The 21,670-nt window shown below is 36.7% G+C and overlaps 2 protein-coding genes across 4 annotated transcripts in view; one reads left to right on the top strand and one right to left on the bottom strand.

The window, feature by feature from the left end:
• Nucleotides 1–1,154, bottom strand: part of LOC126381448 (calcium-binding mitochondrial carrier protein Aralar1-like) — a 25,795-nt gene extending 24,641 nt beyond the window's left edge. Inside the window, exon 1 of one of the 3 annotated variants that reach the window (XM_050030920.1) lies at nt 932–1,154. In XM_050030920.1, coding sequence (XP_049886877.1) covers nt 932–982 — 51 coding nt within the window. In that variant the 5' untranslated portion in view covers nt 983–1,154. Of the gene's footprint in view, nt 1–314; nt 345–927 lie in introns of those variants that run through there. The other 2 variants (XM_050030924.1, XM_050030921.1) reach the window with 2 other exon arrangements.
• Nucleotides 425–20,940, top strand: LOC126381449 (oxamate amidohydrolase proenzyme-like). The gene is made up of 2 exons (XM_050030925.1): nt 425–533; nt 18,474–20,940. Exon 2 carries the CDS (start codon nt 18,509–18,511, stop codon nt 20,087–20,089), a length of 1,581 nt encoding a protein of 526 aa, XP_049886882.1. The 5' UTR covers nt 425–533; nt 18,474–18,508; the 3' UTR covers nt 20,090–20,940.
• Nucleotides 20,941–21,670: the final 730 nt, after the last annotated feature.

A 21,670-nucleotide genomic window follows, 5' to 3' on the forward strand; every position in this document is an offset into this window, starting at 1 on the left:
TTCCATTCAAGAAGTTAATTAATTCAAATGATAGAGTTGTTTTGAAAACAAACAAGTTTCAATATCGCAAATTATTGCAATGCATAACAATTAAAAAGAAAAATAAGTTAATTAAGATAAAAATTAAAACAGATTCCGAACCGAATGCTGTGCAACTTAAAAACAATATTTCTTCAACTTAAAAACACATATAATCAGTAACACTGGCCACTTGTAAATTAACACACATTTTTCTAAAAGGAACTTTATATTCAAAAAGTTCACATAAAAACTTTTGAAAAAGGAGAACCAGATAAAAAATATATTTGAATTACCCGACGAGAAGTCATTTTGTCATGAAGACTCAAATTGAACTGAATTGATGGTTATTGGAACAGTTGACGTAACAGATAAGAAAATTATTATCTTGTGTGCTCAACTAATTTAAACATCTCACAGGGTTTTACATTCCCTGTATCATTCTTACTAGACTGACTTGTGTACACATAAATTAACAAAATAAATTCACTCCTTTTTCTAATGAGTTTTTAAAGGTGAGTTTTAATAGTTTTATTTGAAAATAGAATCTACATTGCTTGTCTTGTTTTTCTGTATGTTTGTAACCAGGGTCACAGAGGTTAGGTTGGCTGATTATCTAACAATATGTTGTATTAATTGCTACAAAATTTGAATATTTTGAATTCATAATATGATTGTATATGCCGGTTCTAAACGCGCTGTCGTAGAGTGAGGGTGTACCTGTCGTGCAGATATGCCAAAAACCTGCGGCAATTGACGTTACAATACTAGTTCAAGGGCGGACGTTCCAAGGGCACCCAGAACGTGTAAATGTTGTAAGTTGCCGCATAACAACAACAGCATGCAGCATGTCCTTCGACTCCGCCAATTAACAAGTTAATTACCTATCGGAACACAGTAAAAACTTACCCACCTCTTCACAGCTGGCCTTAGTTATCAAAGGGCTAAACAACGATGTGAACATTACAGTGTTTTTCGTCACTACACTAATTTTTTTGCAATGAAAAACCTGTAATGTTTAGTCAGCAACAACTATGTCAAGTTCGTTTGTCCTGATAACACGTCACGGACACGTAAAAATAATACAAATCTATTTTAGTTAATCACGCGCGGCTCTCATGGTATTCTCATCCGCCCGGCAATGATTAATCCTAACGATTTACGTTCGCGGTTAGCTCTGTAGCATACTAAAACAATAGCCGACTTCGCAACATGGTCGCATAAAGATTTTTTTTTTTTCGCACACCGCATGACATTTGCCACAGTATATAAACAAATGGTGTTGTCCTAAGCGGAATTAAGAATTCGAATTAATAACAATGTATGTGTATGTATGTCTGACATTTTTCATCGTTTTATAGACATTTAAAAACATTTTAGCTTACCTACCGCCATCTCTTATTTATTGAGAGAATTTCATCGAAAAGCTTTCCTAGAGCTTTTCTCGGCGGTGCGGTGGAACCTTTCAGGATTATTATAAGTATTGTACAAGATAATGTAGCGAGATTAGAAGATGGTGTGGTGTCTGATGTTTTAGCTAACGCACAGATGTCGTGGTTCAAAAAAGTAAATTAGTAGGTAAAATAATTTATCTAAACAAAAAGAAGGTAGTGCCTAGATCGAAATGTTTCATGAAAAGCTTAAAAGTTTATTTCATTGAACCTATCTACTTTTATGACTACTCAACGAATTTATGTAAATTCTCATTAAACAACTATTATAAAGCTGTTGAGTTAATAATTCAAAACATCTTTTAAGTTTTTACATTTCCACTCGTGATCAGAGATGAAAAGTTAATTTAACAAGTTCCATGCCTCTTACTTACATCGTGGAAAGGTCCTAATAAAACTAAGCTCTATTAATAAAATTAACAGGCGATTTATTATTATAATAACCTACTTACCAACCTATTTTATGGCACGAACATGAACAGCGGCTGCAAGTTATTGAAAACTTGTGGCTAGCCATGTCCCAAAAAAAATTAATGACAGGTGCACTAGAAAGTGCTCGCTAAAAATACAGACTGTAAATATAACTTGTACATTATGGTGCCGGTCGACTGCGCTTTGTGGATTGGCATTCGAATTTCGAATACTTAATAAGTTCGTTAGCGTTTTCGGTTGCGGTCGCGCCACCAAACAAGAGCACAAAGGGATTGCTATTTTACAGTTCCGTATTCATTATGCACGTGAAATGTTAGCGACGCAGAAACACATCAGTATGATGAGTTTATTTTGAGGTTTTTTGAAAGGGTGCTAAGTGGTTGGTATGTAAGTAGCAGCTATATTTGTATGAAAAGAAGTATAAAACTGTGTCGGTTTATAGATATCTACAGTTTTGAACGATAAAATTCTGCTCAGAATGTACATACTATGAAGTAGATAGTAAAGTTATATTAAAATCTCTCGTTGCAAGGTTTCACCGCGGTGTGGTATAGTTTGATCCGGATTACCGTCGAAAATTTTCCTACTAGATAGTTAAAACCGTGAAAAGTTGCACAACTGATTTGTTGACAGCTGAAATTCACAAATTTAGGTCCGTTCGAAAACTTTGTGGGAACCCTATTCATGTCACTAGCTCGCCGCGGGCGGCAAAATACTGCGGCACCGCGTTTTGTTATTTGCCGTTCGAATTTAGATTTTACGTGCCCTGTGTAAAGTCCAATATGAATCGTAATGTTTGCACCAAAAATTTATTTCCCTTTATCGGATCAGCCTGTAGGTATGCCAGCTACATGGTAAATCGCACTAACGTACGACTGCATTCCGAAGTATGAATTTACAATTCCACTCGTAACATGCCGTAATGGACATAACAACATTTTCCATGAAAACATTTTGCTTGTAAATTTTTAAAAGCGGTTGCTTAGAGTGCGGCGCATCTGCATACTGTTTGAATAACATCTTTATTTAGTAGTGATCACAACGTGCATACATTTCAATTTATAAGCCACGCTTCAGACGAGAGCGATCAATCAATTAGGGATTCGGTTCTATCAATTAATTTAGTTATTCTGTCACTATAATATTCACTCGTCTATGTTTAGGCAGGTAGGTATCATTTATAATTATTTGGAAAGGAGAAAGAAGTAAGTATAAAATTTCGATAAGGTAAATTAAATAGCTGGTTTATCAAACAATCGCGGAGGTCGTAAACGTGAGGAGTAGTCGGGGCTCGTAACAATGGGCTGGGCAAACTTGTTATGATGTTATTAAAATTTCACATAGACCATGCGATGTAAAGTGCACTAGTATAAGCGTGCCGGCTTCTGGATGCAATTTCCATAATAATGTTCTGTAAACGCTGTGGGGCAAAGCCGACTTGCAGAATAAGCGGAGTACCACTCGCTTTTACGTCTTAACAGGCGATATGGACGGCTCGGCAGAAAATATGAATAATATGTTGAGTTTTTGCAAATAGAGGATATTATGTTGGGGAATCATTCGTTTCTTTTGCTCTTTCTACCGGGTCTAGCCATTATCATTTCAAGTTATCTTTCTTATTCCATACGTCGTCACGATCTATGGGGTTAATCGATGCATTCTTATGATGGGATTCTCGATTCAAGAATCTGTAACTATTATCTTCTTCCTACTTACTTATTAGTATCGTTATCACAGAATTATCCGTTTAGACTGTACCTTTACTGTCTAATTTACAATGTTGACTTTAGAACAGTCTAAAGATAGAGGAGAAATAACGTTCGATTTATCCTATTTGATCGGACGACAACTTAAGATGCTCCAAGATACGGGTTTGCTCAAGCCGTTTAGTTCCCGAGGTTTACTGTCATCGACTATACAGGGTCTAGACTCCTAATGATAGACAAACGAGTTCTGAGAACTGATTACTACGAGTAGATCAGATATATAAGCTGCTTTCAGACAACGTTCGACCAATCGCAGCGACGCCCGTGACTTTTCGGGTATTTTTTTATTGATGTGACTTGTTGTATGTACCTAGGTGTGCTTTTAGATGCATTAACTACTTGGCCGTACAAATGGAGAATACTGGGGGCTCTCACCCGGTTTGAATATTTGAGACAACAGGCCTGAGGGAGCACAGTTGGGCGCGAACCTCGCATCAGAATCTCATCTGAGAGGATTACATTTGAAATAATTAATCGACTTCAGTGGGCCGATAGGGATAAGCGTTGAATGAAGAAACTTGTCAACCTCGCTGGCGTGGTAAGACCTTTCGACGTCTTTAGGATCTTTATTGAGCCATTCAGAACGCAGCGTCCACTCCCCTCTTTATCCATTTATAAATTAATCATGTCGACACATCAATCATTAGGCGTCTGCATAGTTGTACCGTCGATAACTGCAGTCAACAATAAGCCGAACGTCAGACTTTGTCTTTCACTAACCTCTATTGAGTTTCAATACGTTCGTATTGCGATGAAATCGGTTTTAGCAGCAAACACCCTTGTACCCATTCTAGCTGAGAACAGATGCAGAAATTCCACGTACATAAAGCTATTCCAATCCAATGGCTAACAGGATTCGGCGGCAGTGTTAGCATGGTTGTTTTATTCAATAGGTTTGAGGCATTGACGTCTTATATAGACAAATAGACTACCAATCTCTGTAAAAAAGCGTCTGCGGTGCATCTTGTCACTAACGGACGGCGCGTCAAGATCGAACTTAGTCGCAATGGACGTAATGACGACACTGGAAAAACGATATTGCTTTTTATTTTAACTGGCATAAAATCTTAATTCATTATCTTTTCGGTTAATCGAAAAGACTGGATAGAGCTCGCACAGAACCGGGATACTTGGAAAGACATTGGTGGCCTTTGCTCAGCAGTGGGATCATACAAGCTAATAATAATAATAAAATCTTAAATATATGTGGAAATTTTTTGTTGGCATGTAGCTACTTAAAATTGTATACATTTTGTGTTATTTTGCTGTAAATTTCCCTAAAATAAATAAATAAATAAATTAATGTGTAGGAACGATCTTATATTATGTATACATAATAATGATACGTATTCATAACACGGTTCGAACGCCTTTTTAGAAAAAATCCTTAGCTACTGTTTGTCTATCTCTTCTTCTTATCGTGTAGGTTGTGAGGTGGAATACCAGCCTCATCAACCCTGGTGTCAGGCTTATTATTGAGCCGCCAAAGGCACGTCATGGCTCATGTAACGATTACTCACTTAGGTACATCAGTAAATAGTAACCGGGACCAACGGCTTAACGTGCCTTCCGAAGCACGGATCGTCTTTCTTACGGACAATCAGGTGATCTGCCTGTAATGTCCTAACCAAACAAGGGATCACAAAGTGATTTTTGTGATATGTCCCCACCGGGATTCGAACCCGGGGCCTCCGGGTCGTGAGTTCAACACTTAACCACTGGACCACAGAGGCTGTTTGTCTATTTAATTTTGTTTATAGTATATCAGTGGTTTGAGGTTAACTATTTGTTTGGTTGAATTCACTTCATCTGGTCTGAATGTGTTACATTACCAACGTGCCTCAGTTTCAACGGTCGTTGGTTCGGAAATAACGCTCCTTTGTTGCTTTGTTGAATTTTCTTTATGTTGATGATTGAGATGATCGACTCGAATAAATGTGAAGGAATATGTTTATCTTTTCTTCAACATCATCTAAGCTCCCTAGCATTATCCCGTTTTTCACAAAGTCCGCTTATCTAACCTGAAGATTTGACATGTCCGGTTTTTTACAGAAGCGACTGCCTGTCTGAACTTGCAACCCGCGAAGGGAAAACCAGCCACATACTTATAGCCAAACCAACTTTTAACCAGTAAAGTTGCTTCTGTAAAAAACCGGACCTGTCAAATGTTAAATTGTTGGGTTAGGTTAGCGGATCCTGTGGATACGATATTACGTTAAGGACCTGATGTGAAAAACCAAATGCAGCTGCAATTTATAGTATTCATTATTGCACTTAACAACTAGTTACATTACAAACTAAAATTGACTTTGATATCGGAGGTCCTATCTCTAAGAGAGATCTTTTCCAGCCAACTCAGAGGTAGTACAAAAATTGCTGCGGGAGAACATAGAAGGTGCGATATATACAAAATATAATAATTACATCTAAATAAAGTACTTAATAATAACTATATTTATAAAAAGAAACAGACATATAGAATATGTTATGTGTTTATAGCTGCCTTTGTAGCCTCGAAGCGTAACCTGATGTCTCCAGCGTAAGTTAGACGTCATCACAAGAAAACATGTTTTTGCTTTTGCTTTCCTTCAGAAGAAAAAGTAATAAGAGTCCGAGTTATATAGAGACGCCAGTCTGTGAGCTGCGGGTTGGTAAATAAATAGAATTTTGTTTGTTTGTCCCATTGCTGGCTTGAACAAAGTTTCTTTGTGGTGCCCGAGCAGCGAGCCACAACTTAGGTGGAACTAGTATAAATTGTGAAGAGAAAATATTATTTATTTGTTGTAGAGTTGACGACTTCCGAGTACGCGGATTTATTTTTCATTTCATTACTATTTCCTGAAGCTTTGTCAGATGTTGTCGAGGCTTGAAAAATGTGGAGCCTTTAATTGCTTTGTTTGCGAGTCTAACTAGTTGTTTGCAGTGGTGCTTAACTGTTTTATGCGAATAATACATAATATATTACTTACCTCGTTCTGTGACAAATGGAAAAAGTTTGAATACTTATTTTCTGCTGATTACCTAGAACGGGACGTTATATAGATATAATGATTTGTAGAGGTTGACGACTTGTGTAGTAACATAACATAACGTAAACGTAACGTATAAACAGCCTATATACGTCCCACTGCTGGGCACAGGCCTCCCCTCAATCAACCGGAGGGGGTATGGAGCATACTCCACCACGCTGCTCCAATGCGGGTTGGTGGAGGTGTGTCCGGCTAATAGCCGGGACCAACGGCTTAACGTGCCCTCCGAAGCACGGAATCATCTTACTTTTACGGACAATCAGGTGATTCAAGCCTGAAAAGTCCCTAACAAACAAGGGACAGTCTCACGTAGTGATTTCGACAATGTCCCCATCGGGAATCGAACCCGGACCTCCAGATGGTGAGCCTAACGCTGTAACCACTAGACCACGGCTGTCCGTCTGTTTCCCTCATTCAGCGCTTATCGCTATCGATCCACTAGGGTCGATTAATCCTTTCAATATTCTTCCTCTCAGACGACGCCCTGTGCCGAGGTTTGCGCACAACTGAGCAACCTCAGGCATGTTGTCTTAAACGTTGTACCGGGTGAGAACCTTCAGCGCTCCCCATTTGTCCGGCCAAGTAGTAAATGCCATATGCGGAAAATCTGTAAGTCACGTCAAAAAAAAGGTAGGTCGGTACTTACGTATCGATAGGTAAGTGTTCATCGATACATTTTAAACACAATCTTCGTCTAAGATGCAATAAATATCAAACTTAAACAGACTTCCATTATAAAATTATTATCGCCCAACTGTCAATAAACGTACGATTCCTATCTAACTTTGCGGAAACTAGTAGGTAAAAGTCTAACAAGCGTCGGGAAGGCGATAACACTCCGTTTACAGTTCAATACAGTATCTCTCGAGAGAATAAAAGACAGGTCGAGAAGCCAATATAAGTACATCCAATAAAATATTAAAACTAATAACTTGGCTGACCGCCTTGGAAACTTTGCCAAGTAAACCTAGGTTTGCACTAGAAGAACTATAAGACCTAACCAGTAACCAGCCTCAATACCTAAAGTATCTATAATACTTGCCTAAAAACCAATATTTAAAGTTTACTAAAAGCAACCCCCCCGTGTTGGTTCCGGCTATTACCCGTACAAAACACCTCCTCCATAACATAACATAACATAACAAATACTTTATTGCACAAATAGGAAAAAACAAAATACAAAACAAAAGAGAAATAGAATTAGTACAATAGGCGGCCTTATTGCTAAGTAGCAATCTCTTCCAGGCAACCTTTAAGTATAGGAGATATTGAATATTATGTAATATAGCGGGATAGTGCAGCATGGGAATACTTGTACATATAAAAATAAATACACTTTCGACTACATAAACTACATAATAATAATACACATAATTATAATTGTTATAATAAATAAATATCACTACTTAAACTACTACATATACTATGGAAGAAAAGGAATAGATAGATTATGAAGATAAAGAGGAAATAGAAGTAAGGAAATGCGCCTTGACTTGCCCTTTAAAGGACTCCAATGACGAAGCTCTCCTAATGCTTTCAGGCAGAGAATTCCACAAACGGACAGCTCCAATACACAATTAAGCTTTTTGGTGGAGTGTATGCTACATACTCTGGTTGATTGGCAAGAGGCCTTTGTCCAGTAGTGGAACGTATAAAGAGTGTTAGTGACATCGTAACAAATACTAAAAGGGATGCTTCAGACCATGATTCTGTGTTAATGGTGCTAATTCCTGTAAATACCATCTAATTTTATTTTAAGTTATATCTGTCATTTTCTTATCCGCCGAAAAGGAAAAGGACGGGTAATCGACAAGCATAAAAATTATGGAACACACGTCAATTTTAAGCACAAATCTAAACCAACCGTCTAAAAATTTTACATCAGTCAATAACCCGACACAGTTAAGTAGACAGCACGTCAAACGGATTGCATACCAGCGACGTACCTTTTGATTCGCCCGGGTTATTCATTCATTTACTCATTCTTACTAAAATTAAGAGCTGTGAATCATCTGTCCCTTTCCTTTTCGACGGATATGAAAATAAAATTAGGCGGTGTCTGCAGGAATCGGGGCCAATATCAAGTGAAATTTTCCGTGGAAAATAATTCATGTTTTTTTTTAGTTTTTTTCACTCCACTCGATATTAACTTAGAATAATGATCTGAATCATCCCTCTCAGTATTCGTTACGATGTCACTAATACCCATACCTACTTATATGGCTACCTGTACGTACTTGTACGGAAAATTATAGAAATTTGTGTTTTTTTAATTATTTACAGTTCCATACTTTTGCGACGAAAAATTCCGTTTGATATTAACTTAGAATCATGATCTGAATCATCCCTCAAAGTTTTCGTTACGATGTCACTGACACCCTATACGAGTATTGGCTATTAAATGTTTCTATAATGAACCTATCTAGAAGCGGTTTACTAACTATCCTATTTGGGGTTGAAATCCTATTCCCTTTAAATAATTTAATCTGAGTTGCATTTTTAATATTACTTTAACGTCGCTGCTCTATTCAAGCATTTAGGTCCATTTATTTAAAGTATTTTTGCATAATGACACAAAGTCTAAAGTCGAATGAAATCTATTATTTATCAACGCATAAATTATAGCCTTTAAACGGAAAACGCTGTACGTACATTTAGCTCATTTAAAAAAGAATCTCGCTACATTTCACTAGATTCGCTACTCAAAATGTTCCGTTACCTTAACTCACGTTCATACATGTGAAAAATAAACTGTTATTTCCTGGAGTGAATAAATGGCCTTACTGGAAGTGCAATCGAAGAATTTAACTTAGTGCAGAAATGTCGCCGAACACTAAAATAACTTTTATGCAGGTGTTCTTGCAAGAATGCTCCAAGGAAACGGTTTATTTCAGTGCTCCGTTTCGCTTTTATATAAGCAGTATGTAACATAATTATATAATAAAAGCTATGTTTTGTAACTTTGTGGAAATACTTCAGTTTAAAAAGCTTTAATCTCATAAAAAAAACTATACATAGTCACTTACCATCAGAACTAAATATTTTAACACTAAATAAATTTCAGGACTGACCATTAAACTTGGCACCCATTTAGATTTCACTTCTTTTGTCGTTGAAGTCAACAACCAAGGCATTTATCATAATATTGAACTTGGCTCTCATTTCACATTTATGTTTTTGATTGGATCAGAATTTCATAATTTATCTTGAAATTACACGGCCTAATTCTATGCAGATACTGTTTGCAACTTGGCCTTGGTACAACGAATCAATATTTCTATCAATATTAGGCACATTTTCGCTTGAAAACTAACTAATAACTAAGGTCCAAGTTCTGTTCCCAGTTGGATAAATATTAGTCTGAAAGGAAGATGTTTGTTTTACGTCTTCTGTTTGTGTTGGTTCTTGTGTGCCTTGGAGAACACGGTAGGATAATTTTAGTTGGTTCAGTGGAATATTGTTTGGCATATTTAAAAACGTTTGATCTTGAATAAAACATTATTTTGTAGGTAAAGAAAGTGCTTAACACTAGCCAATACATCGCGCGATGCATCGGGGGTAGTTATGAAATGTATGGCGTTGTGGCCCTGCCCACCGGATGAGCTTCTTGTTAACACTGCCGATCTCGACGTATCAGACCTGCTAAATTGGAATCATTATTATTCTTTTACTAAACAAATTTTAACATCATCAGAGACCTATTACGTCTGTGTCAGACGATTTATGACGTCATTGTCGCTAAGTGAAGCACTTTCTGTCAAGGCTACAGAGCTAGAAACAAATTATACATAATACATACGAGCTTAGCAAACAAAGGACAGTCTCACAAAGTAATTTCAACAATGTCCCCATCGAACCCGGACCTCCAGACGGACTAGTCCTCCAGAGGACTTTTCAGGCTTGAATCACCTGATTGTTCGAAAAAGTAAGATGATTCCGTGCTTCGGAGGGCACGTTAAGCCGTTGGTCCCGGCTATTAGCCGTAAAAATACCTCCACCAACCCGCAGTGGAGCAGCGTGGTGGAGTATGCTCCATACCCCCTCCGGTTGATTGAGGGGAGGCCTTTGCCCAGCAGTGGGGCGTATATAGGCAGTTCATGTACATACGAGCTAATAAATAATGATCAAAGCATGCAAGACAAATAATTAAATTGTAAGTATAACATAATACAATGCATTGCCTATGGCTCATAGGCGGTTATCACAAGACGGTGAGGTGGAGGTCGTGTGTCAAGAATCGACGGGTTAAAAACTAGCACACCTCAGATACTTCATATAAAACGATAGAACTCGCAAAAGAAATAGACAATCAATCTCTACAGAGATACAAAAAAGTGTCCGCGGCGTATTTTGTCACAAGCGACGGCGTGTAAAGACTCTATACTAACGATGAACTTATTGCCCTTAAACAGCCGTTAACATCTTAATTTGAGGGAACGAACTTATACTAACTACATAACTTAATGTAAAACGGCCGATTTTGAGTAAAAACTCCCTAGCGAGTTTAAGTACGTTCATAGGATGTCGGAGTACAAAACACCTCATTTTACATAGACTGAACATTGACGTTATCGTACACGCGCATCCAAGTGTGTGACGTCTGACACCCTTGCGATTGAAGAATAAAGTAAGACCGAGGTTGGGTTGGGGGGTGAGGTAAACGTAGCTCAGCCGTTGGTGGGGAGTGGAGAATTGCCGTTCTATACTTAGTAGTATGCCTTATTATATGACGCCTTATTTTCTTTGAATATTTTAATAGTAGTAAATAATATTATCAGTACAATGAAAATAGAGTACTAAAATATAACCTAGAGAGGTAACCACTAATGAATTAATTTCGCAGATGTGTTTAAGTTTGAAAACTTAAACTGAAAATTTCACGTTTCGAAAACTTAATTACGTTTTGATGTAGGTACGCAAAACTCTTACAGAAGTTCTCATGTTGAGGCCTAAGTAAATAGGTACCCATTCAACATTTAATTTTCTGATGTACCTAAGTAATTTCGTAAGTAAAAGTATATACAGAGTGGCCCAGAAGTTCAGGTTCAAAATGAAAAATTAGAAAGAGGGGCTCATCAGCTACCAGAAACACCCCCATGTATGTTCAGCAAATATTTACGGTTTAGGAGATATGACCCATTTTGTACCTTTTTCTAGATTTTCTACCTTACTTCAGAAATAATCATTTTGTCGCTATCCCTTTCTTAATAATTATTTCATTTTGCTTCACAACTATGCCTAAGTCTGTGAATCACTCAATCAAAGATAAATCAAAGATAAAAAAAAAGTTATCGGAAGTCAAAGTGAGAATTCGACCAAAATTGTTACAGTTGTTAAAACTTCGCCGAAGAATAATAAACACATGAGATTGTCATGGACCCTGAAAGTATTTCTAAAAACTGCTCCATTTAATAATAGGCTTTTAGAAAACATTAATAAAAAGTGGGTACTTTTTATTAATGTTTCTAAAAGCCCGTATTAAGGATAATACGGGCAAAAAACTAATCATAATCGCTAACAGCGTAGACATAGCAACAATCCGAAGACAAAACTTGCAGTCACTTTTGGTATTCGTATTTTAATGATTACATAGATTTCAAGGAAAAAGTTATCCCCAAACACTGTTGGTGATTCATACTATTGGATACTATGAATCACCAACAGTGTCTGTCTTGCAATCTTTGAGGGCTAATTATTTAGTTTTTTGCCCTTATTAAGGGTACTTTTTTGGATGTTTCTAAAAGCCTATTAAATGGAGCAGTTTTTAGAAATACTTTCAGGGACACTGAGTAGTTTCTGTGTGTGTTTTTGTATGTATGAGTGTGTGTGTGTGTTGTGTTTGGGGATAACTTTTCCTTGTAATCTATGTAAGTACATAACAACATAACATAACATAACAAATACTTTATTGCACAAACAGGAAAAAACAAAATAAAAATCAAAAGAGAAATAGAATTAGTACAATAGGCGGCCTTCTTGCTAAGTAGAAATCTCTTCCAGGCAACCTTTAAGTATAGGAGATATTGAATATTAAGTAATATAGCGGGATAGTGCAGCATGGGAATACTTGTGCATATAAAAATAAATACACTTACCTTCATTAAAATACGAATACCAAAAGTGACTGCAAGTTTTGTCTTCGGATTGTTGCTATGTCTACCCTGTTAGCGATTATAAGCGTGATTTTTATTTACTTTTAATTGAAAATGTGTCTTTGAGCACCTTTAACAACGTTAGAAAGTAGCAGCTACATTGTATGAGAATGTCAAATTTTCCTTCAAATCTGTCTGTCGTGCAATATTTGAGGGCTAATTACTTATTTTTTTGTCCGTATTAAGGGAACTTTTTATTAATATTTCTAAAAGCCTATTAAATGGAACAGTTTTTAGAAATACTTTCAGGGTCCATGACAATCTCATGTGTTTATTATTCTTCGGCGAAGTTTTAACAACTGTAACAATTTTGGTCGAATTCTCACTTTGACTTCCGATAACTTTTTTTTTATCTTTGATTTCACTTTGATTTATCTTTGATTGAGCGGTACACAGACTTAGGCATAGTTGTGAAGTAAAATAAAATAATTATTAAGAAAGGGATAGCGACAAAATGATTCTTTCTGAAGTAAGGTAGAAAATCTAGATAAAGGTACAAAATGGGTCATATCTCCTAAACCGTAAATAATTGCTGAACATATATGGGGGTGTTTCTGGTAGCTAATGAGCCCCTCTTTCTAATTTTTCATTTTGAACCTGAACTTCTGGGCCACCCTGTATAATTAGAAATACAATTAATAGTCATTTACAAAAAGTAGTGTTGCTTTGAGATTACATAGTTAATAACATAATACTTATGGCATAAATAGAGAGAGTTTAGAATAAATTATAATGTATCATCCACTGAAATCGACTTTATGACGGAAAATACCACTTGATATCAACTGATCATGGTCTGAATCAACCCTCAAAGATTTCGTTACGATGTCATTAACACCCTGTATATTATCAACAGACAACATGTTCTTTAAAATTCTCGCTGACCTGTCACCTAAACAAGTACCTATCGATATTACAAATAGTTAGACCTACCTTCTACGCTTGAATATGTTTATTTCCAAAACCAAATATTCCTTAAATCCTAGTAGAATTTGTAAACTCTTGTTAGGTACCTATTTCTTATTATCTGCGTTGTTTCGTCAAAGTTTTACTGTTACTACCACAACAAAACCGTAGAACAGACTTCGTCGAAACGGCACCTTCGCGCAAAATTTTACAACGTACTAAATAAAAGTTTGTGTAAAATTCAAAGTCACATGCTAAACGTATTTCGGATATTCCGGATATTGGAAGTCGGATCCCGGAACTTTACGGCCCTATTCAATATCAACGTTTGGATGTCAACGTGAATCACGTCAGCCAGTCCCGAAGGTGGAAGTTGTAAATTCGCAACGTTCAAAGTGGAAATTGATAATGTTGATTTTGCCTCTGTATAATTGGATAGTTTCCTAGGCCAAAAATAAATTATGAAATTCTTATTATTAAACAAAGACACCCCAAAAACACGTCTTCTTCTACTTAACTTATTTATTAATAATATAGTAAAAAGTGCGACATTTTGTCACGTGTTTCTATGACGTCACAGGTTGGTTTCTCATACAAATGCCATAGTAATTTCGTGTTTTGGTGTTTTCAAAGTAACTGATTTGATTAGTTGGAAACTACTCTGTTGAATTGTCAGACAAATTCGAGTTTTTAAATAGTTTTAAATATAATTTAGTCGCATTATTGTCACTGACACAGTTGGATCGACCTTTATAGACGGCGATACGGCTCACCAACTATCACGTTGGCCTAACACAGACCTCAGTGAGGTGTGGGTACTTGGTTCATCTTGCGATGGAGTATCTTACTATCCCAAGTGGGACATAGTGGGATATAGTTATGAGCTTATGTATGTATGTTATGTAATAAAATCTGAGAGACATATTTTGTGGTGCGGACTCTATGATTCATAATATCGCGTCGTTTTATAATGACTTCAGTGATTTAAATAAAAATAAAAAAGTTCAACTTGTTGCCACATAATGTAGGAAATTACCATACTTACTAAAACCGAATATAGTTTACTGCACGAAAAACAGAAACAATTACAAAGATAGGCTTTCTACGTTCATGGCCATTGGTGGTTATACTTTAAAGAATAAATACATTAAAGAATATTTTTCCAGGCAAACTTTTTTGTAACATAAACGATGAAGATGTTTCTGAGTCGGCTTTTATTTAGGTGTACATTACTGAAACTAAAAGCAGTCTTGTCTTTAACACTTTTCTTTTTCAACAAAGAACAAAATTAATAATAAAATTACTTTTTCGCCGAAATACTTAAAATATCTCACCGAACGAACTGAAGTTTTGGCTATCCCATGGCAATATGTCCTTCGGTTCGGGTATGATTCTAAAACATATTTTACGCGTACCGTAGTCAAGGGTCATAGGCTGGTTTACGACTTACTATCGCGTTAACCGAACTTCACGACCTAATCCTGAAAGGTTGTGAATCCCGATACATGCGTGTAAAATGGCATTGTGTCATTGTGTATGCGTTTTCGGAGGTATGTGACCTAACCTGTATTGGGCTGGTTTTCCCTTCGCGGGTTGGAAGGTCAGACAGGCCGTTGCTTCTGTAAAAAACTGGACCTGTCAAATCTTCAGGTTAGGTAAGCGGACCCTGTAAAAAAAAATGGGATAATGGCATTGTATCATGGTGACACTGTATTGCATACCCACCATAGTATATTGACAAGTTTTAACATTATTGGACGCGTTTATATTCACAACAGGGGGGGGGGGGGGCGTTAAAAAGGCCACATCGAAGAAATTCTTCTAAAAAAAAATATTGCAACAACTTTTATTAACATTTGCGCATATAAAACTAAGTGCGCAATACACACAAATGTCAAATATCAATATTACTTTTTTATATGAATCGCTTCGATGTGGTCTTTTGAACCCCCCCGGTCTAGTCATTGGAGTTGGTTCGGGTTCGATTCCCGATGGGGATACGGTCAAAAATAACTTTGTGAGACTGTCCTTTGTTTGGCTAAACATTATAAGCTACTCACCAGATTGCCTAAATATAAGATGATCGGTGCTTCAGAGGGCACGTTAAACAGTAGGTAAGTATATACCTCGTGTATACTTAATTATTATTAACCGAGACCGACTAACAATCGTGGGGTCAATATTGTCAGTCAGTGAGTAACTCTGAGTTCTCAGGATGGATATCAGAAACGAGGTAGACCCCGAAAAAGATTATAATATTTAGATGACGCGACACGAGTTCAAAGCCGTCTAGGGTGGACGAAGGGGAGGCTTTTACTCAGCTATGGGGCAGTATAGGCGAAACTAGAACTACTGGTTACATGAGCCAGGGTGATAAATTGGATCATTGAGTTTACTACCCACACGAGTGAAGAACATAGCACCAACTTAACTAAAATAGTTTATTCTAGCACACTGTTTTCGCACGCACTTCGCACCCAACAGACAATAAAGATAGATCTTTAGGCCTTTCTATTTGGTAGCAAACAAAAGAAGTGCCGTAAATAAAAGTGTCTTAACCTTTTATATGGTGAAGGTATTTTTAATCTTAAAGGGCTTAAAGCAGTTGATCTATTGGCTGTAAGGGTCTGGCTTTGTGGAGGGTTTTATTTGACAACTTAACCTTGGAACTTTGCCCTTGAAGCTTACGTAAACATTTTATTGTCGTACTAAACAAAAGTACGAATGTTTTTCGGAGGTATGTGACCTAACCTGTATACGCTTGGTTTTCCCTTCGTGGGTTGGAAGGACTGACAGGGACTCGCTTCTGTAAAAAACCGGACCTGTCAAATCTTAAGGTTAGGTAAGCGGACCTCATGAGAAACGGGATAGCGCTTGTGAGATACCAATGACTAAGTATACTAAGGTAACTAACTCACGCTCTGTTACGTAATATAGATGAAAAAAACGTATATCCTCCTAAGACCGAATGTTCTTTATAAATCCAAACCCCATTGTTTAACTATTGTGTCTGGAAATCTCGGTCTTAAGAGGATAATGAACTGTAGATTCTAATATGTACAATCTAAAATGTACTACTAATCGATAAAAAAATACAACTTTTGTACAACAAATGTCAATTTTATTTTTTTGAATTTGGATCAATAATTACCTATTAAGATTTAAAAAAGTTCTGTAAAATGTTATTTTTTATTAATGTTTTTGTTTCGTAACCATTTAATATTTTTCTACATGATGTTTTTATTGATGAGAAGTCTATATTAGTCTATTGGTTTTCTAACTTCAAGGAATTTACGGGTTGAAGAGAATAAGTTCATGTTTGTAACAGATGTGATGTCAAGCAGTCGCCGTTCGGGGAGTCGCTGTCAACGCTACAATTCGATTTTCTCTACAGACAATAAACCTAATCGCTAATTAATAGACAAAATAATGCATGTAACTTCTTTGTTCCATTGCTTATTTACCTACACTCATATTACTTAATGACATTCCATGTACTTAACGAATAGAATTTAGAATATCGCGTGAGTAAAATGAAATGATATTATATCTTCAACATTTTGTATAATACACAGAAGTTACATCATTAATATTCTGCCATCAGCGTCTTATCAATCTTCAAAGTGACGTGGTTCAATATTTGGTTAAAAACAACATCACTGTCTCTCTCATACATATACAACCGCGGCATACTAATTTTCCCGCACACAAGGGCCCTCAGCGTACATCTATTACCGTCATTCTAATCTTTATTATAAGTATTTTATCTATATTATCGACATGAGTTTATGGACTTCCAATTCCCCAGAGCGTAATTTTTGAACGACCCCTCATACTAGGCGCACCATATTTCATTTTAAGAACCGGACACTTTTCTGGGCGTGTATACTGAACTATTTTTACGGTTCATTTTTTTGGCCAAGAAACATTATTTAAGTACGTAATTACGCACCTACTACGTAAAAAGTGTAGTGATATTAGTTTCATTTCGGTGTCTTGTTTGCCTGAACAAGCTAACCAGTGCCCCATAGATGTTTATTGGAATTTTCGAATATACAAATTCAAATTAAGTATTTTAATTTCGCTTATTATAAAAAATAATAATATTTGCATTATAAATTATTGTTATTATAATTATTGGTTATTATAATCAGTGGTTTTTATAATTATTAAATGTAGGATAAGTACATTTAATAATTATAAAAACCACTGCTTCATTCGCTACTCTTATCAAAAATTTACGTCCCCGTTTCTCAGGTAGTGGATGCTTGTGGTTAACCTACATATCTATTTACGGGACGGCTTAGAAGCTATAACGTTAAAATTTATATGAAAGCTCGAGCTTCAGATTTTAGCCGTACGCCATTTATCCTTAGTTAGGGGATAGTATTTCCTCCTAAAATATGCACATATTGGAGTTTTGAAGTTTTAGACAATATTATGAATGCAAAATAGTATATTACCTATTTGCTTGCCATAATAATTATGATGCATATTAATCTTTGGACTTTGATGTCAAGTGTGTTCCGTCCCTTTGAGGCCATTAAGGAGGGAATGGTATCTTTGTTAATTTTAACTTCCACAGGTATTTATTTATATTGTTCTGGGAGCGAATAAAAAATATAGAACACGTTCACATACACACACACACGTTGGCTCTGTCCACCTAAATAGGGATTACATGTGTTAATTTATGTATGTATGTATTTATTGTTTCAGGTAACATAACTTACATTGAGAACCGTTCATCTACAATGGAAACTAGTAATATAGCACCTCGAGGTATGGTGGTGACTCCTCACCATCTTGCCACTCAGAGCGCTCTTGACATCCTCAGGGAAGGTGGCACAGCCATGGAAGCTACTGTAGCTGCTGCTGCTACTTTAGCAGTCGTCTACCCTCATATGAACGGCATTGGTGGTGACGGCTTTTGGCTCATCGTACCTCCACACGAAGACCCAATAGTAATCGAAGCTTGTGGCATGGCTGGCAGCTTAGCTACTCCCGACTTTTATAAAGGTTACGACAATATACCTTTCCAAGGACCAAAATCAGCCAACACAGTAGCTGGAACCGTTGGAGGATGGAAAGAAGCTTTAAACTACGTGTCTGAATGTGGGTACCAAAGGAAGTCTGTATCAAGACTGTTGGCTGACGCCATAACCTATGCTGAAAAAGGATATGCCATGACAGCGAGTCAAGAAAACGCTTTGAAAGATATAAGAACACAAGGAGTTTTAAGTCAATTCGCAGAAGTATTTATGCCAGACGGTAAAATACCGACTGTTGGCGAGAGGTTTTGTCAAAATAATTTGGCAAAAACTTTAAAACATTTGGCTGAAAATGGTTTAAACAGCTTTTATCGTGGAGAGTTAGCGAAGTTGATAGTAGAAGATATGGCAACACTTGGTATGCCTATTACAGAAGCAGATCTTGCGAACTACTCTCCTGTTAGAAAAGTTCCATTGAGATTACTTCATAGCCAGGGGGAGATACTTAATACGCCACCACCGACTCAAGGAGTCGTGTCACTGGCAATTCTGGGAATCTTGGATAAATTGAAAATTGATGGCACAAATGAAGGTGAACTTATACACATGACCGTCGAAGCAACTAAGCAAGCTTTTACTCTACGAGATCAATATATTACTGATCCTAAATTTATGACAGTGGATCCAAAAACTCTTATTGCTGAACGCAATATTTTGAAAATGGCTCAAAATATTAATCGTGATTGCGCTGCTACAGGCAAGGGCAAAGGGCCCGGTGATACGATTTGGTTAGGAGTAATGGATAACAAGGGATTTTCTGTTTCATACATACAAAGTTTGTACCATCATTTTGGAAGTGGAGTGCTTTTGCCAAAAACTGGAATAGTTTGGCATAATAGGGGAGTCGCATTCACCTTAGATGACAATGACCTGCAGTTTTTGAAACCTGGTAAGATACCATACCATACATTGAATCCTCCTGCGGCTCGTTTGAAGGACGGAAGGGTTATGATTTATGGCACTAGGGGTGGTGATGGTCAACCGCAGACCCAGGCAGCGATTTTCCATCGATACGTGGTACAAGGTATACCATTACAGACATCTGTTTCGCTGCCCAGGTGGTTGTACGGTCGCACGGTTGGCGATAAGAACGATAAATTAAAAGTAGAGGGCAGGTTCTCAGATGATATTGTGAATTATTTGAAAGATAGAGGTCATGACGTCGAATATTTACCAGCTTATAGCGAATTAGTAGGACAGGCCGGAGCTTTGGTGAGACATCCAGATGGAATGATGGAAGGCGCGTTCGATCCACGAAGCAACGGAAGTGCTGCAGGGTTTTAATGAGCATTTATGCTATTTAATAGATTAAGACTGATTTTACTTTTTTTACAATTCATTTATATGAATAATGATAGGTTTTTATTGACCAAATGACAATAGGATATTAAAGTGATATACTGAAATGATTTGAATAGAGACTAGGCACTTACTTTATAAAATTGGGAGATAAATTTTCAAGAACGAAAGCCTAGTAGTCTGTCAATGTCACTGACAAAAATTTCTTTTTACTAATTGAATCTTTTTTAATGCTTTTGTTATTCAGAGGCTTTGTTAAATTCTTGGAAATGGAAAAGTAATTTAGAGGCAGAATTAACAGACAGTGTTGGAACAGTTTTAAATTAGACAATCTTTTTGAAATATACTCCGTGACTCGAACTGTGGTAGCCAATAATTCACTTTTATTGGAAAGATAAGGGAATGAACAAAGAATGGTGGGGTATAAAACGTCATGAATCAAAATCCGGTTTTAAAATCAAACCCAAGATAGGCATGGCGTGACCACTGGCATTTTAATGGAAGCAGTTTGATTAATTTGTTCATTTGTATTTAATTGGAGGAGGATATTATACTTTAAATATTATTAGCAGTCACGAATGTTTAAATTCGTGACTGTTCCTATTGTAAAGTTTTGCTCATTATCAAAATCTAAGTCAATAAAGTAAACAATATACGGCATTGTTCGAATTTATACCCGGAATCCGCCGCTGCTCAAGGTTTTATGCAAATATCGACTTAAATGCGTATATGAAATACGGTTACGATTTACTATAAAACATTCCTTAGACACAATATTTTAAGTAAATAGGTTTAATACAAAGTATCTATTAAGTGTAACAATAGTTAATGTACTGGGTATTTTGATTAAATATTTTCATTTTATTTAAATAACGTTTTGTATTAAATATCTCCTGTACTAAAAGGTTGCCTGGAAGATATTGCTGCTTAGCAACAAGGCCGCCTGTTGTACTCTTTCTATTTTTTCTTTTGTTTCGTATTTTATATTTCCTATTTGTGCGCTAAAGTATTGGTTATGTTAAATGTTTCGTGTTCTTTAATATGCCAATTACAACCGAATGCTATTTTTGTACACGCAATAAAATGTGTTACGAAAGGCAAAACTAATATCATACAGGTAATAGCTTTATGAGGCGTCAGACGAAGACGAAGGATACTGTTACATACTGGACCTTTATTTTAAGTTTTTTCCGTCATTTTCTTATTCGCCGAAAAGAAAAGGGATGGATGATCCGGCGTGGTCGACGATTTCCTTTAATCAGCGCTTATCGCCATCGACCCACTAGGGTCGAGTCATTCTTTCAAATATTTCATTCTCTCAGACGACGCCCTGAGCCGAGGTTCGCGCCCAACTGGGCACCCTCAGGCCTGTTATCTTAAACTTTGTATCGGGTGAGAGCCTTCAGCGCTCCCCATTTGTCCGGCTAAGTAGTTCATGCCATCTGCGACAAATCTGCAATGTCACGTCAAAAAAAAAAGGGATGGATGATTGACAACTGTTAATTTTAAAATGACGCTCATAATGCAATCTGTTTGACGTGTGTTGTCAGCTTATTTCTGTCGGGT

The sequence above is a fragment of the Pectinophora gossypiella genome, unplaced genomic scaffold (genome assembly GCF_024362695.1).
Source record: "Pectinophora gossypiella unplaced genomic scaffold, ilPecGoss1.1 Pgos_54, whole genome shotgun sequence".
NCBI lineage: Eukaryota > Metazoa > Arthropoda > Insecta > Lepidoptera > Gelechiidae > Pectinophora > Pectinophora gossypiella.